General features: G+C 37.7%; 1 protein-coding gene across 6 annotated transcripts in view; it reads left to right on the forward strand.

Annotated features, from left to right (window-relative positions):
* Window positions 1-357: 357 nt before the first annotated feature.
* Window positions 358-15,087, forward strand: part of IMPACT (impact RWD domain protein) — a 29,479-nt gene continuing 14,749 nt past the window's right edge. Inside the window, exons 1-5 of one of the 6 annotated variants that reach the window (XM_043558488.1) lie at window positions 358-505; window positions 1,581-1,709; window positions 2,682-2,734; window positions 4,556-4,618; window positions 13,806-13,891. In XM_043558488.1, coding sequence (XP_043414423.1) covers window positions 470-505; window positions 1,581-1,709; window positions 2,682-2,734; window positions 4,556-4,618; window positions 13,806-13,891 — 367 coding nt within the window. In that variant the 5' untranslated portion in view covers window positions 358-469. Of the gene's footprint in view, window positions 506-541; window positions 1,027-1,580; window positions 1,710-2,681; window positions 2,735-4,555; window positions 4,619-13,805; window positions 13,892-15,087 lie in introns of those variants that run through there. The other 5 variants (XM_043558489.1, XM_043558487.1, XM_043558490.1 and 2 more) reach the window with 5 other exon arrangements.

Raw genomic sequence — 15,087 nt, forward strand, 5'->3', positions numbered from 1 at the left:
ACAAAACAAAACAACCCCTGCCTGGAAATGCAAAGACGAGTCTGGGCTGTAGACTGCGGTCGAATTCCTCCCTGGGCCGTGGCGGTAAGCCCGACGCCCCAACGTTTCCCGGGGACTCCGGGGTATACCGCGGCCGCAGTGGGCGACCTGAAGCCCCCAGCCCCGGCGTTTCCAGGACACGGAGCCCAGAAGCCCTCCAGCCGTCTCTCTAGCGAGACGGCTTCCCCGGGCGCCGCTAAGGGGCAGAAAGAAGGCGGGCACAGAGCCAGGGAGAGGAACCTCGGGTGCGGAGAGCCCCTCACATCACCTGGCCCACAACCCGGAAGCAGATGCGGGCTGCGCGGCGCGCCCCGGGTTGCGGTTCCGGGTCGGCCTCGCTGCAGCCGGTCCTTCGCTCGCCGCCGCAGCGCCCCGCCCCCGCACTCCGGACCTGGGCCGGCGGCGGCCGCCTAGCTGCTCCCGGGGCCACATGGCTGAGGGGGACGCAGGGAGCGACCAGAGGCAGGTGAGGGCCCGCCGGGGCGCCGACCTCCAGGCTCGGCTCGACCTCGCCTCGCCGTCCCGGGCCTCCTCCGCCGAGAGGCCCTCTGCCCGGGGCCGCCCCCATTCCCGCCGGCACCGTCCGGGCCTCCAGGCGCGCCGTTTGCTGCACCGCGTTCCATTCTCTTGGCGCCCGTTCTCCGCCGATCGCCCTCCGGCCAGCCGCTCCCGGGCGTCGGCGGGCTCGGCCTGCCTCCGACGGTGTCGTCGTCAACCATCAGCACGCGACGGAGCAGCTCCGGGCCGGCGACAGAAATCCGGGTTCTGCTTTCTTCCCTGTCGCCGCCGGGTCACCTTGGACAAGCCACTTATCTCCAGTTTCTGCCTTTGCAAAATGGGCAATAATAACACAAACCCTGGAGTTCCTTGAGGGCCCGCTGGATCTTACTCCTCTTGATAGTGAGCTTTCCCTAGTGCGTGGCTCACGTGGGTACTCTTAAAAGCTTTTCCATCTGGGCTGTGAGGCCAAAATGAGATGCATACAAGGTTGCATACTTTGCTTCCCCTTTTCACCTTTAGATCCTGTTATTTTTCTTTTTTAACCCCAAACCAAAGAATAATTTCCGAAATGTTTTTAGGATACGATTACCAAAAAAACCAATGAAACAACCACCCATACCTGTGCCTAAATCCAAAAGAAACAATGGAGATATTAAGTAGGAATATATGGCTAGTATATAGCAAGGATTCTGGGGAGTGGGAGTGAGGATTACGTGGTACCTAAGAAAAGGTGAAGCAGAGGATGTGTGTTCATCTTCCCACTGGTAAATCATGCTGTAGGGTATTGTATATATCTTGGCTCACTAGTGGCCAAAAACCCAGTGATGTTGCAGCAAGGCTGGTCCTAGTCCTTGTCTGGCAACCACTTACAGAGTCGAACATGGTGACCTGCTGCTAAGACCTTTTGGCAGTGTTCCTTCAGGGATCCTTTATAAAGGCTAGTAATGTTAAATAAAAATACTTTATAAGAGGAAGGAAAATTCAGGCTTTTAGGGCATGTACATTCGTTGACTTTTTTTCCTCCCATCAACTTCTTACAGAATGAGGAAATTGAAGCAATGGCAGCTATCTATGGCGAGGAATGGTGTGTCATTGATGACTGTGCCAAAATATTTTGTATTAGAATTAGCGACGATATAGATGACCCCAAGTGGACACTTTGCTTGCAGGTATTTTTCCCTCCTTCTCTATAGCCATTTTCCAGTTACAACAGTGACTGTATGATTGACTAATACTGTATTCCTCTAAATGACTGCTGTGTGACTTCTGAATTGTCTGTTTTCTTGTTAGCTTTTGTTAACAATTGAGTATCTAAGCACCAGGGTAATGAAATCTCTGATCACTCAAGACATGCTTTAACTGATAGTCTCAATCTTTCCTATTCCAGTTATTTTAATTAGATATTCTTAATATACCTTTGACAGACTTGAGTTTCACTTCCTTTCATTGTTCTGTCCATTTAATAGGAGAGGGTTTAAACCTGGAAGGATGGCTAACCTTTAAGAGGAAGAATAGGTTAGTAATTTAAAAGGCTTTATAAAACAGATACTTGTTTCTTTATTAACTGAGAATCAGTGTGGTTAAGATAAAAAAATGACAAGATCAGTATAGCTTTCTGTATTAATGCTTATTCTTTGGTGACTGCCTGTATTTTCAACATAAAGGTTTTTGTCAGTGTTTGTTTTTATAACAATACTGATCTGGGAACAAAGGTGTATGGGTCTCTGTCAAGGGTTAGTTATTTAATGTGTTTACCAGTATTTAATAGGACTTTTTAAAAATATTTCTTCAGAAAAATACCTGGAACATGCTATAGTGCCACCCTTTTCACTTGAGGTTAGGGTTTAATGCCCCTATTTCAGTTTTCCTTTCATCTTTGTCTTCCCCACTCTTATTTCCTAACTTTCATTGCTTGTATACCTTCTCTGTAAATAATGTGCTCCTTAAAAATTGGCATTATCATTAACAGCATACTTTAAGTATAAATATGAGGAGGCATTTCTCTCCTGAGATTGAACAAAATAACTGTTTTGATTTTAGTTTGGCAAGTAGGAAATTTTTCCAGTGACTAGCTTTATAAATATTGTTAATTTTGAGCCATGATGAAGTATAAACAGATTTATTTTTAAACTGCTTTACAGGTGATGCTACCAAATGAATACCCAGGTACAGCTCCACCTATTTATCAACTGAAGTAAGCTATATTTCTATGTTTATATTCTTACAAAAAGATTATACTTTTTAAAGATTATTTCTCTATGTTGTGCTTTGTGTTTATATAAAATACCTTTCTTAGGAAAATACATTTGGAAGTTAAGAACACCTTTTGGGGGCACCTGGGTGGTTCAGTTGGTTAAGCTTCTGACTCTTGATTTCGGCTCTGGTCATGATCCCACAGTTCGTGGGCTCAAGCCTCATGTTGGGCTCTGTGCTGTCAGCACAGAGCCTGCTTATGAGTCTCTCTCTCCCTCTCTCCCTCTCCCACTCCCCCTGCTCATGGTTGCATGCTCTCTCTCTCACAATAAAGAAACTTTCTTTTTGGTAATGTTTATTCATTTTTGAGAGAGAGAGACAGAGTGTGAGCAAGGGAGGGGCAGAGAGAAAGGGAGACCTAGAATCTGAAGCAGGCTCCTGGCCGTGAGCTGTCAACACAGAGCCGGATGTGGGGCTCAAACCCACAAGCCTTGAGATTCTGACCTGAGCCAAAGTCTGTTGCTTAACCAACAGAGCCATCCAGGCACCCCTGTTTTAAAATTTTATTTATTTGGGGGTGTCTGGGTGGCTCAGTTGGTTAAGCGTCCGACTTTGGCTCAGGTGATGATCTCATGGTTCGTGGGTTTGAGCGCCGTGTCAGGCTCTGTGCTAACAGCTCAGATTCTGTATGTGTGCCTTTCTCTCTCTTTCTCTGCCCCTCCCCTGCTCACACTGTCTCTCTCTCAAAAATAAAAATACATAAACACTTTTAAAAAAATAAAAAAGTACTAAAAGAACACCTTTTGGACTTTGTATAGAGCATTTAAATAAAAAAATTTAAATTATATAAAAAACACATTGCAGAATGTATTTAGTATAAAAGAGAATCACAGCGTTCATAGGGATAAAATAGCTACTGAATTGTATTTAGAGAGAGAGAGAAATCTTTCTCTTTAGACAAACTGGTGGTTTAGTTTCTCCTAATCTGGTTCTGCTGACCTAGCCATAGTTCCTTGGCATGCCTCTGCCTAAGACTGCTTGCCCTCTGGGAATTACCCATGCTTGGTGCTTCTGGTGCTTCTCCCTGCCCCTTGTTGTGGAGGAACCATCTTCTTAGCAGCCTAAGCTTAATCTTAGTCATGACCTGTTGATTGCAAATGATCTTTGATCAGCTTTGTCCACTTGACCTCCTAAGATGTATAAACTTGTGTGAAGAGAATTCCATTAAATTGTCATTATTAAAATTTTTACCTACCAGTGGGATAATTTTTTGTATGTGTTTTAAAACAAATAAAATTTGATAATAATAATGGTTCTGTTAATTTTTATTTATTGAATATGAGAGATATAATTTTAGAATGCCTATAAACATAAATGCCCTTTTCAGGAAAAGTTGATATATATTTTTGCAGTCACGTGGCAACCACTCTATTTGTTAAAGTTGTTTTTGAGACACTAGAAAAAAAAAATTGGCAATTCCTAACAGTGTCGCAGATACTGTGAATCTGGAAATTTGGATTCTCGAACTTGTTCTGCCATTTACGTAAACCCGGACAGGTTCATGATATCCTATGAACTCACCTCTGTTTTTTAAACCATATTTTAATTGAATAATATTGGGATTGCCTTCATCAAGGTTTCCTGGGAGGACACAATAAGTTAATGCCAATGAAAACATTTTGGAGCTGTATAGATTTGTACAATATAACATTTTAATGAAAGTAGGTAATTTTTAAAAGTTATCAAATAATTTGTAATTTCTGTTTGAAATATAAACACAATCCTTGAATAGTCTTCTTCATTGTGTTTTATTTAATCTTAGTGCTCCTTGGCTTAAAGGACAAGAACGTGCAGATTTATCAAATAGCCTTGAGGAAATATATATGTAAGTAGCAAATGATTAAAAAAAAAATTCTACTTGTGATTTTATTGTGGGCTTTTGTTACAACTGATATGTTAAGGCATTTTCTAAAGTTTTTGTTAAGCTGCCTTTCCCTTAACATAAAGGATGCATTTGAAGAGTCTTTGAAAGACTGGTTATATAATTTTATATATACACTTGATATGATTTCTACTTAGATAAAACAAAAACAAAAAACAGTAACGATTCAGAGCTAATAGCTGTAAAAATACCAGATTGTGAAAATAAACCCAAAGATACAGTTCTTGTTTTAATACTTTCACAGGCTATGTTGAATGAAACTGGTTACAGCAGAATCTTGTATTAGGTCATAAAACTGAGAGTCTATTGACACTGTATTCTTCACTGTTTCATTCATTCAAGAAATACTACAAGATAGGCACTGTACTAGGTCATAGGTACACATAGTAAAAACAAAAATGATCTCTGTTTTCATGGCATTTAGAACTTACTGATAAAGCTATCACTCATGACATTGTAAAATGAAGGTAAAACTGCAGCTCTGATAAGTTCTGTAAAAGAAAGATATTAATGTGCAGTACTAAATGAATTTGAAACAAGATATAACCTAGTCAAGGATGGCTTGACTTCAGAGCTGAATTACTGAAGTGAAGATAACTAGCAAATGGCACAACGTGTGCAAAGGCTCTGTGTCAAGGAGCTTGTCAAGACATAAAGTTGGTGGTATGAAGGGGGAAGAGAGGGGAGGGGAGAGGAGGGAGGATGCTGGGACAGTGACCTGGTGAGGTAGGCAGGGGAGGTCATGCACAGTCTTGGAGGCCATGTGAAGGATTGTTGTCTTTGTTGTTAAGACCCGTGGAAAGCAGAGGTTTTCAAGTGGTGTGATGTCGTTGATAAGATTCTGACTTTGAAAACACCAATCTGTTTCTGTGTGGAGAGCTGATTGGAAGGGAGCAAGAATAGATACGTTAGGAGGCTAATGCAGTAGTCCAGGGAAGATGACTGTGATTTGGATTAATTTTAGTAAGATGTTAATTTAGTAAAATAAACAATGTTTTAGAATCAGTTTTACTGTAATCCAGAAACTGGTAAGGATTGTCTTATATGTTCTAGGTGGCCACCCTTTTTGGTACAGTGTATCCCTGGGATCTCGGCCAGGTTCCTTTTCCTCCTAAAATATTTAATTAAAATGTGGTAAGTCTTTATGGAATTGCTTCTGTTCATTCCTTCCTGGAGAAGTATGGTTTTCCTTGAGTCCCAGGTTTACACTTGACCCTGGAAGTAACCAAGAACTGGACGTATCAATAAAGGATGACCCCATTTAGATATTCCTCAGCATATAAGTATTATTTATTTCCTCAATTAAATGTTTTCTGATAACTTTCTCTAACCTTACTGGTCATTCCAACTTTACGCCCCCAAGAAACTTGTTTCTGTAATCCTTTATTTATGTTTATTTACCATTTTATCTTCTCCCTTAGAGTAGAATAAATATACTGCAAATTTGTTCACCAGTGATGTTGTAATTATACATCTTGTGGTCATTTTTTTAGTTCTTATCTTATGTGACATCTGTAACTTATGCTGGTGTTGAAGTAACTTATGCTGGTCTTTCTTGAAAACCTTCCCATATTTGGATTCTATCATACTAATGTTCATAAGTTAGATTTTTCTCCTACCTATCCACAATGTCATGTACTCAGAAATGACTTCCCATCTGCCTTTTTTCTATCCAAAAGCCCCTCTTTTACTAAGAGATAGATCCCTTCCCATAGGACACAATTTGGTGTTCTCCCTAACTGGTTCAGTTGAGCTATTTGGGAATTAGGAAAGGTCAGAGATTATAAAGCAGTTTGTTCTAAAGGTAGAATTGTGGTTTATACTGTCTTGCTTATTAAAAAGGGCTTGAATAATCCTAGTCCAATGGTATTGTTTTCACACAGGTGGTGTGAGTAAAAATAAACACTCTTTTAAAAAGAGCACCCTTGGGGCGCCTGGGTGGCTCAGTCGGTTGAGCAGCCGACTTCGGCTCAGGTCATGATCTCGCGGTTCGTGTGTTCGAGCCCCACGTCAGGCTCTGTGCTGACGGCTCAGAGCCTGGCGCCTGTTTCAGATTCTGTGTCTCCCTCTCTCTGACCCTCCCCCGTTCATGCTCTGTCTCTCTCTGTCTCAAAAATAAATAAACGTTAAAAAATTTTTTTTTTAAAAAGAGCACTCTTTAAAACACTCTTAAAAAGTTTTGTGACAGCCTTTAATATTTTTCCATAAATCCAGCAGGGGGCAGCAAATTGAAAAATATTATTAGTTTTGAAAATTAGTAAATGTATGAATATAGTTTTAATATTTATAGTTTCATTATATTCTAAATATTACATCACTATGAAGATTTTTACATTAACATCATTTTGTATGTAAAATGTGATTTTTGCCTAGACAAGAGGATGAGCCATGGTTTGTTTCCTCTTAGGTAGGAAAGCAGAAGTCAGAAAACAGTTTTTCCCGTAAGAATTTATTGAGTATCTCCTATATGCTGGTACTTTGTTAGGAGTTTGGAATTTAAAAATGAAGATAAATGTGTACCAGTATGATATAATGACGTAATTACTGAGAGGTTTGGACCAAGTGCTGTACTAGCATTTTTTTAAGAGGTTCTAGCAACAGACTATCTCTGGGCATGTGGATAGAGTTGTAAAGAAGGGTTCCATTGTGAAGGAGACCTTGGAGCATGGTGTTTGCCAGGTAATCAAGTGGGGAGAGGTTTTCTGGTAGAAGGGACTGCATGAGCAAAATCATGCAGGTGTGAAGCAACCTGGCATCTTCAGAATTTAGCAAATAGTTTCAGATGCCAGGTATATAAATTAGGTAAGGATAAGAATAAAGAAGTCGTAAGTTGGGAAAGAAGTGTGGGCATTATGTTGTAGGCTCTAAGTGTTCTACACAGAGTAGTGATGTAATCAGATTTGTATTGCAGTGTGAGAGATGGGCTGTGAAGAGTTTGAGGAGGAGGGAGATGGTGGAAGCCTTTTTAGGAAGGCAACAAGAATGGATGGAGAAGAATGATCAGTTAAAGAAATACTTAAGAATATAGACTGGGGCACCTGGATGGCTCAGTCGGTTAAGCATCCAACCCTTGGTTTTGGTTCAGGTTGTTATGTCACAGTTCAAAAGTTTGGGCCCCATGTTGGGCTCTGTACTGGCAGCATGGAGGCTACTTGGGATACTGTCTCTCTCTCCCCCTCCCCCTCTCTCCCTCCCTTCTTCTCTCCCTCCTTCCCTCTCTCTCTCCCCCATCTCCCTCCCTCCCTCTCCCTTTCAAAATAAATAAATAAACTCTTTAAAAAAAAGAATATTGACTAGGATTTGGTGATTAGTTACTTGTAGATTAATTTGCTCATCATACCTTATTTTTGATGAAATATTTTGTTTGCGTATGAGTATTTTAAATCTGTGAAAATAATTATTTTAATCAAGCAAAAGGTGAATGATGGATTTAAAAATACCCGGAACATAATAATAAATGTTGTTTAAGAGTAATCCCTTAAGGAAAGGGATTAACTTTTTTTTTTTTTTTTTGTAGTACAGGTTTTTCCCCACCATCTAAAAGTGGAGCATTCCTATTAAACCTCTCAAAATGGCATAAAGAAAGAATATCCCCAACATTCTGAATGTTCAAGTTACACTGCTTCACTTTATGAAAGACCTACATTTGGTACAGTATTGGCAGTTCTTGTAAAAGTGAAAATCCTCTTTAGGTTTCTTTTGGTTAGTGAAAACAGCTAATGTAGATCTTTTGTAAAAGTGCAGTGGCATAACACAAACTTTTGGAAAATGGGGGAATATCTGTATTTAAATTTACAATGGTTCATTTTAACAATATTTAATTTAAAATCCAAGATGATTTTAATTTCCCACAGCCCCTCACATTTTGATTTATCATGGAGTCTTAGATTTGAAAGTTGGGAGGAGAGGCTTATCAGATGAGATCAGGTGCGTTCAGGGTGGTATGGCCGTAGACAAGGCCAGGCTTATCAAAGCACAAATTGCCACAAAGCTAAAAGAGTGAGGAAAACATTGTTCAAGACTATTGCAGTAGGGGAGAGAGGCCAGAGCTCAGTCTGACCTCAACTTCCAGAAACAAAAGGCAGAATTTTTTGTGTTTTTAATTCCAATGAGTTAACATACAGTGTTATTAGTTTCATGTATATAAGATACCATAATTCCATACATTGCTGGTGCTCATCATGACAAGTGCCCTCCTTAATCCCCATCACCTATTTCACCCATCTCCCTACCCACCTCCCCTCTGGTAATCATCTGCTTATTCTCTATAGTTAAGAGTCTCTTTCTTGATTTCTCTCTCTTTCTCTTTTTTTTTTTTTTTGTCTCCTTTGCTTTTTGTTTTGTTTAAATTCCACATATGAGTGAAATCATATGGTATTTGTCTTTCTCTGACTTATTTCACTTAGCATAATACTTCAATCCTTTTTCTATGGCTGTGTAATATTCCATTATACATATTTATATTTATACATGTCACATCTTCTTTATCCATTCATCAGTGGATGGACACTTGGGTTTCTTCCATATCCTGGCTATGGTAAATAATGCTGCTATAAACATAGGGGTGCATATATTGCTTTGAATTAGTGTTTTTGTACTTTTTGGGTAAATATCTAGTAATTCGATTGCTGGATTATAGGATAGTTCTATTTTTAACTTTTTGAGGAACCTCCATACTGTTTTCCACAGTGGCTGTACCAGTTTGCATTCCCACCAGCAGTGCACAAGGGTTGTTTTTTTCTCCACATCCTCCCTAACACCTATTGTTTCTCATGTTGATTTTAGCCATTCTGACAGGTGTGAGGTAATATCTGATTGTACTTTTGATTTGCATTTCCCTGATGGTAAGAGATGAAGAGCATCTTTACCTGTGTCTATTTGCCATCTGGGTGTCTACTCTGGAGGAATATCTATGTGTTTTGCCCATTTTTAAATTGGATTATTTGTTTTTTGGGTGTTGAGTTTTATAAGTTCTTTACATATTTTGGATACTAACCCTTTATTGTATGTGTCATTTGCAAATATCTTCTCCCATTCCATAGATTACCTTTTAATTTTATTGATTTGTTTCTTTTGATGCGTAGAAGTCTTTTGTTTTTATGTAGTCCCAGTAGTTTATTTTTGCTTTTGATTTTCTTGCCAGGAGAATTTTTAAAATTTTCATTCCAGTGTAGTTAACATGCAATGTTATATTAGTTTCAGATGTACAATATAGTGATTCAGCAGTTCCATATATTACTCAGTGCTCATCAAGATAAGTCTGTTCTTAATCCCCTTCACTTAATTTACCCCATCCCACACCCCCCCCCCACCTCCCCTATGGTAACCATCTGTTTGTTCTCTAAAGTTAAGTCTTTTTTTTTTTATTTCTCTTCCTTTGTTTGTTTCTTTAATTCCACATGAGTAGAATCATATGGTATTTGTCTCTCTCTGCTCTGACTTATTTTGCTTAGCATTATGTTACCTAGATCCATCCGTTTGTTGCAGATGGCAAGTTTTCATCCTTTTCTATGGCTGAATAACATTCCACATACATACACACCATATTTCCTTTATCCCTTCATCTATTGATGGACACTTGTGTTGCTTTCTTAGTTTGGCTGTTGTAAATAATTCTGCAGTAAACATAGGGGTGCATGTATCCTTTCAAATTAGTGTTTTTGTATTCTTTGAGTAAATGCACAGTAGTGTGATTCCTGGATTGTAGGGTAGTTCTACTTTTAATTTTTTGAGGAACCTGCCTACTGTTTTTCACAGTGGGTACACTAGTTTGCATTCCTATCAACAGAATTTGTAAGGGCTGGGATAAGGATTTGAGGGAAGGTTAATCAGTGAGCTGTGTAAGCTCAGTAAGTTATTTCCTGAGTTTGCAAATGTGTTTCTCATGATTAGGCCATCTGTGTTTGCTAATTGTTGCTCATCAGAAGTTAGGCTCCTCCCCTCCCATAAAGATGGGAGAAGGGATGCTGTCTTCCTTAATGATTACAGTTCAAAATGATGGCTGCCAGGTCCTTGAGAAAGACACTCTTAGGCTATAAAACTGACAGGATTCTCCCTAAATCCTTTGGGATACTCCCAAAGGAGTAGAGAAAGAATTTATATGTCAAGTTTTCTAACAAAAATGCACTAAGAAAAGGGAGGTCAGGGCCTATAGTTAGGAAGTTCTGCCAGTCTCAAGTTTAGCTAAGCTGGCATTAAGGCTGTCTTGGCCAGGCTTCTAGAATCAGTTTTGGAAATAATGTGGCCTCTTTGAATCTGTTTTCTCATCTGTAAAATAAGGATAATAGAATAGTACTGTTGTGAGGATTAAATGACATAATCTGCATAATGTGCTTTAGAAGCATATGATAGCCACCCTTAATTTTATTGTTATTAAAAGAATCATCTCATCCAATTTTGTCATTTTGAAAATGGGATAATAGAAACTCAGATTGAGTGATTTGTCTGAGGTCACACAACTTAGTAGTGTATTTTAGCAGGTGGCTTTGTCCATAAATCAACAAATATAAATATTAGAAAATTAAAGATACAACAGAGCCACAAGTAACATGACTTTGTTTTGATCATTCTGGATTGGCTAATAGTCATTTAAGTATAGCTATTCACAAAATCCAGCTTTTAGTCCAAGTTTGTCTTTTATTCAATTTGAAACAAATATTGTTCTAGACATTTTCTATTTAGCTACTTTACCATAATTTAATTTAATAAATAAAAGCTTAGCATCTCACCCTATAATAAGTAGTTTTTTAAAATTTTGTATCAGAGTCCTTAGGATTCCGTAGACTTCCTCCAGGACCAGTTGTGGGTGGCGTGCAAGGCAGATAGACACAGGAAGGAGGACTCTCAGCTTTTGTCTGTTTATTTGTTTCTGATTCTGTGAGAGATTTCGTTATAGCAATGCAAAAGTTTGAAAACCACCAAATCCTAGTGGATAGTTAAAATCTTGGACCAAGGAGAAAACACAGTTTCTTCTTACAAGAGAAAACACAAATGCAGCAATAACGACAACAACAAAAACAAACAAACAAAACACCATTAGTGATAGAACAAGGGAAAGAGTAATTGTCATTTTCCTTAGGAAATTGTAAACACCTACTACAACTTCCATACGTTGGATTTCAGTAGGTTTTGTTAAATACAAGGGAAAAAGGAAGCATTCGGTAACTGATGTTGGGCAGAAGTGCTGTTGTATGTTTTTCTGCAAGAAGCCATGGGCCGGAGGAGAGGAGATTTGGAGTTAAGGTTTAATTTTGTCTTTATTATTTGGAAAAATTATTTATTAATCGTGAAAATTCTTCCAAGGTGTTTTCACAACACTCCAACAACAAATCTGAATGTGAATGTATGATTCATACACAGGATGATTTTCCTGCCTCGAAGGTGGCTTAAAGATTTAGTGAAGTAACAAAGTGTTTTCTACATGTCTTCTGTATAGTAGGTGTTCATTAAACACTAGATACTGGTATTACTATTTTTGGTGATGTGAAGAATTCAATAGAATGAGATTAGGAGATGGAGAGAATTATATACAAAAACATAAATTTGTAAGGATCACAAACACTGATATAAGGGACCCAGTTTTCTCATTGACTACCATCCCCCCAGGCCAGCATGTAGACATGGTGTAGTTATGTTGAGTGAATTAAGATAGGTTCACTTGAAGAGAAACTGCTTCTATAAAGTAAGATAACATGCTCTAAGTCTCTGTTTTATAGATGAAGAAACAGACTCAGAGTTCAAGTGGCTTACTTGCCTAGGATCATAGCTGCTTGATAGGAGAGCAAAATGCAGTGAGCAAGCTGAGTTTTGGAGTCAGTCTGCATTCACATTCTGTCTCTGGGCTTCTTCACTGCTTCTAAGACTGTTTTAGACAAGTCTGTTTTCTCTAGGTCTGTTTTCTCATTTGTACAATGGGGAAATAATACTTCATTAAATAATTGTGAGCATTTAATGTGTTGACACATATAATGAACTTTGGGCTTTGTATATACTCAATCCATCGTACCTTTCTGCGTCTATACCTCTGAATCATTTATTGAGAAGAGAGGATAGAAGTGGGAATTGTTTAAAAGAAATTCAAACCACATTCCCCAAATTTTAAAGCCTTTCCAGTTGACTTTTCCTCTCTCTTAGAATCTTAGACACCAGTTACCGGAGCACAGGGAGGAATGTTTAGTGCTAAGGAGTTATGGGTAAGATGGGGAAGATTTGAGGGTACAGAATTATTTGAAAACAATATTTTCTTCTCTCTGCTTGTTTTGAAAGTTTCCTTTGGTGGGTACTGATGAGTAGTGATGAAGAGAGATAGTGGTTTCAAGGGGGACTTTCAGAGGAAGGAGGTAAGGTGTTGTTATCAAGTAATACGGGGATTACTTTAAGTACACGTAACGGACATTTATCTAAAGTTGGTGTCATTCCCTAAAGAGTAGACACCGGGACCTTTATTTTATTGCTGTTGTCATCATTTGACATAACTCTATGGACATGAACCATGCCATGTTCTTTTTCTCAGTGACCTTTGAGTTGGATTTAATTTATCTGAATCAGTCAGACATTATTTGGAACCAAAATGAGTCAATTTGGGCAACAGAATATTTTGTCAAAAACAAAATGCGATTGTAAAGTTGTTACCTGAATTGTCTTTTAAGTCTTTTAAATTTGGTCTCTGAGGGAGTTCCTCTGATGCTTTGCATTCTTCTTTGCTGAAATAATTATACCAAACAAGTGTGCCAAATAAGCGGTTTGAAATTGTTCAAAAAGCTTAAAAAAAAAGCAAGCTGTGACATCAGTACTGAAACTATATCTGCTAACAGGAACTGAATCCCCTTTACATGTATCTACTTCATCTAGTTCAAGTTCAGAAGTTTTCTTTACCCTCTTTGGTTGCAGCTTTTCTCTTATTTTAAGTAAGCAATGTTAATTTGGAGCCTGTTGAAATTGTTAATACTGATATGAACATCTGTATTCAATACTTAGCTAACAGATGTTAGGAAATCTCATTATAAATTCTTTTGTAAAAGGCATAGCTAGATTGCATATAATTTCTTAGATTGTAAATATGTTTATATTTTCTTGAATTTGAGAAAGAATTTTTTTTTAATAACCAAGTTTTCTCTTCAATTTTGTTTAGACAGAATATTGGTGAAAGTATTCTTTACCTATGGGTAGAGAAAATAAGAGATGTTCTAATACAGAAATCTCAGATGACAGAACCAGGTAAATACCAGAAGAATATTATTAATATTATTAATGCTCTTTTAACTTAATCATAATTAAATTTCCATGTAAATATTCTAAATGAAATTTTTAATGAAAAATCTGTATCCTGTTTTATGGTTCATATGTGATAAAATACAAGTTTCTCTGGACAAGTTCATTTGCTCATGTAGTTATGGTTATTTCTATGTGATTTTAGCCTCTTTGGTTTCATATTATACTCTTACAGAACTTGGGTTAAAGAACGTGGGTCTAAAATTTCTGCTTTCTTTGACTATTAAGGTAATATGAACCATGTAACATTCCTCATGAATTACTGGAGTACACAAGTTAGACATTAGCTTCAAATGAGTAAAGTGTTTATAGAAAAAGAACTCTGGAAAACACACCAACTGATATTTAGGATATAAAAATTTACTTTGAAAATTGATTTTTAAATTGAGATGTAGTTCACATACCATAATTATTTATCCTCTAAAAATGTGTAATACAGTGGTTTTGATATATTCCAAAATTGTACACCTGTCGCTACTATCTAATTTCATATCAAAGACATGTATTGATTTGAAAATCAATATATGTCTTTATTATTCTTTGAACCATTCATGACAACGTGGGTGTTTCTAATATTTCATTGTTACCACTGATAGAATTGTTTTCAATCTGGTAAAGAGATTTTTAAAAAACCAGCAATAGTTTATTTACTAACTTTTTAGAAGATTATTTATAAGGAACCAATTATTTTGGACTCACTTAGCAAAATCATTATATATTTAAAATTGATAGTAGTGGTAACTTTTTCAGAGCATTTTACTATTTTTCTGTAGAAACTACAACGTTTTTACTGCTTCCATTAACATCTGATATAAATGGTATGAAGATATTCTCTCCATGTGGCAATCATTTTTGAATTATTTTCCTGACTTTTATAATTCATGTTCTGATTTTGTAGCATTTCAGGGCATTGATAGGAAAAGTAGTCTCAAAATAAAATTGATTTTTGCTGATCTACCATGTTAGAGTGTGGGATAATTGCAAAAAATGGAATGTATGCCAGTAAAAATTTAGGACTCCAAAAAATTTGGAATCACTCAATTCTCAGGAGATTTTTAAAAGTATAGATCTTAAAAATAAGATATTTTCCCTTTTTCATCTATATCCACATTACAGTTTAGCCACTCTTTAAATTGTAATGT

The sequence above is a fragment of the Prionailurus bengalensis genome, chromosome D3 (assembly GCF_016509475.1).
Source record: "Prionailurus bengalensis isolate Pbe53 chromosome D3, Fcat_Pben_1.1_paternal_pri, whole genome shotgun sequence".
NCBI lineage: Eukaryota > Metazoa > Chordata > Mammalia > Carnivora > Felidae > Prionailurus > Prionailurus bengalensis.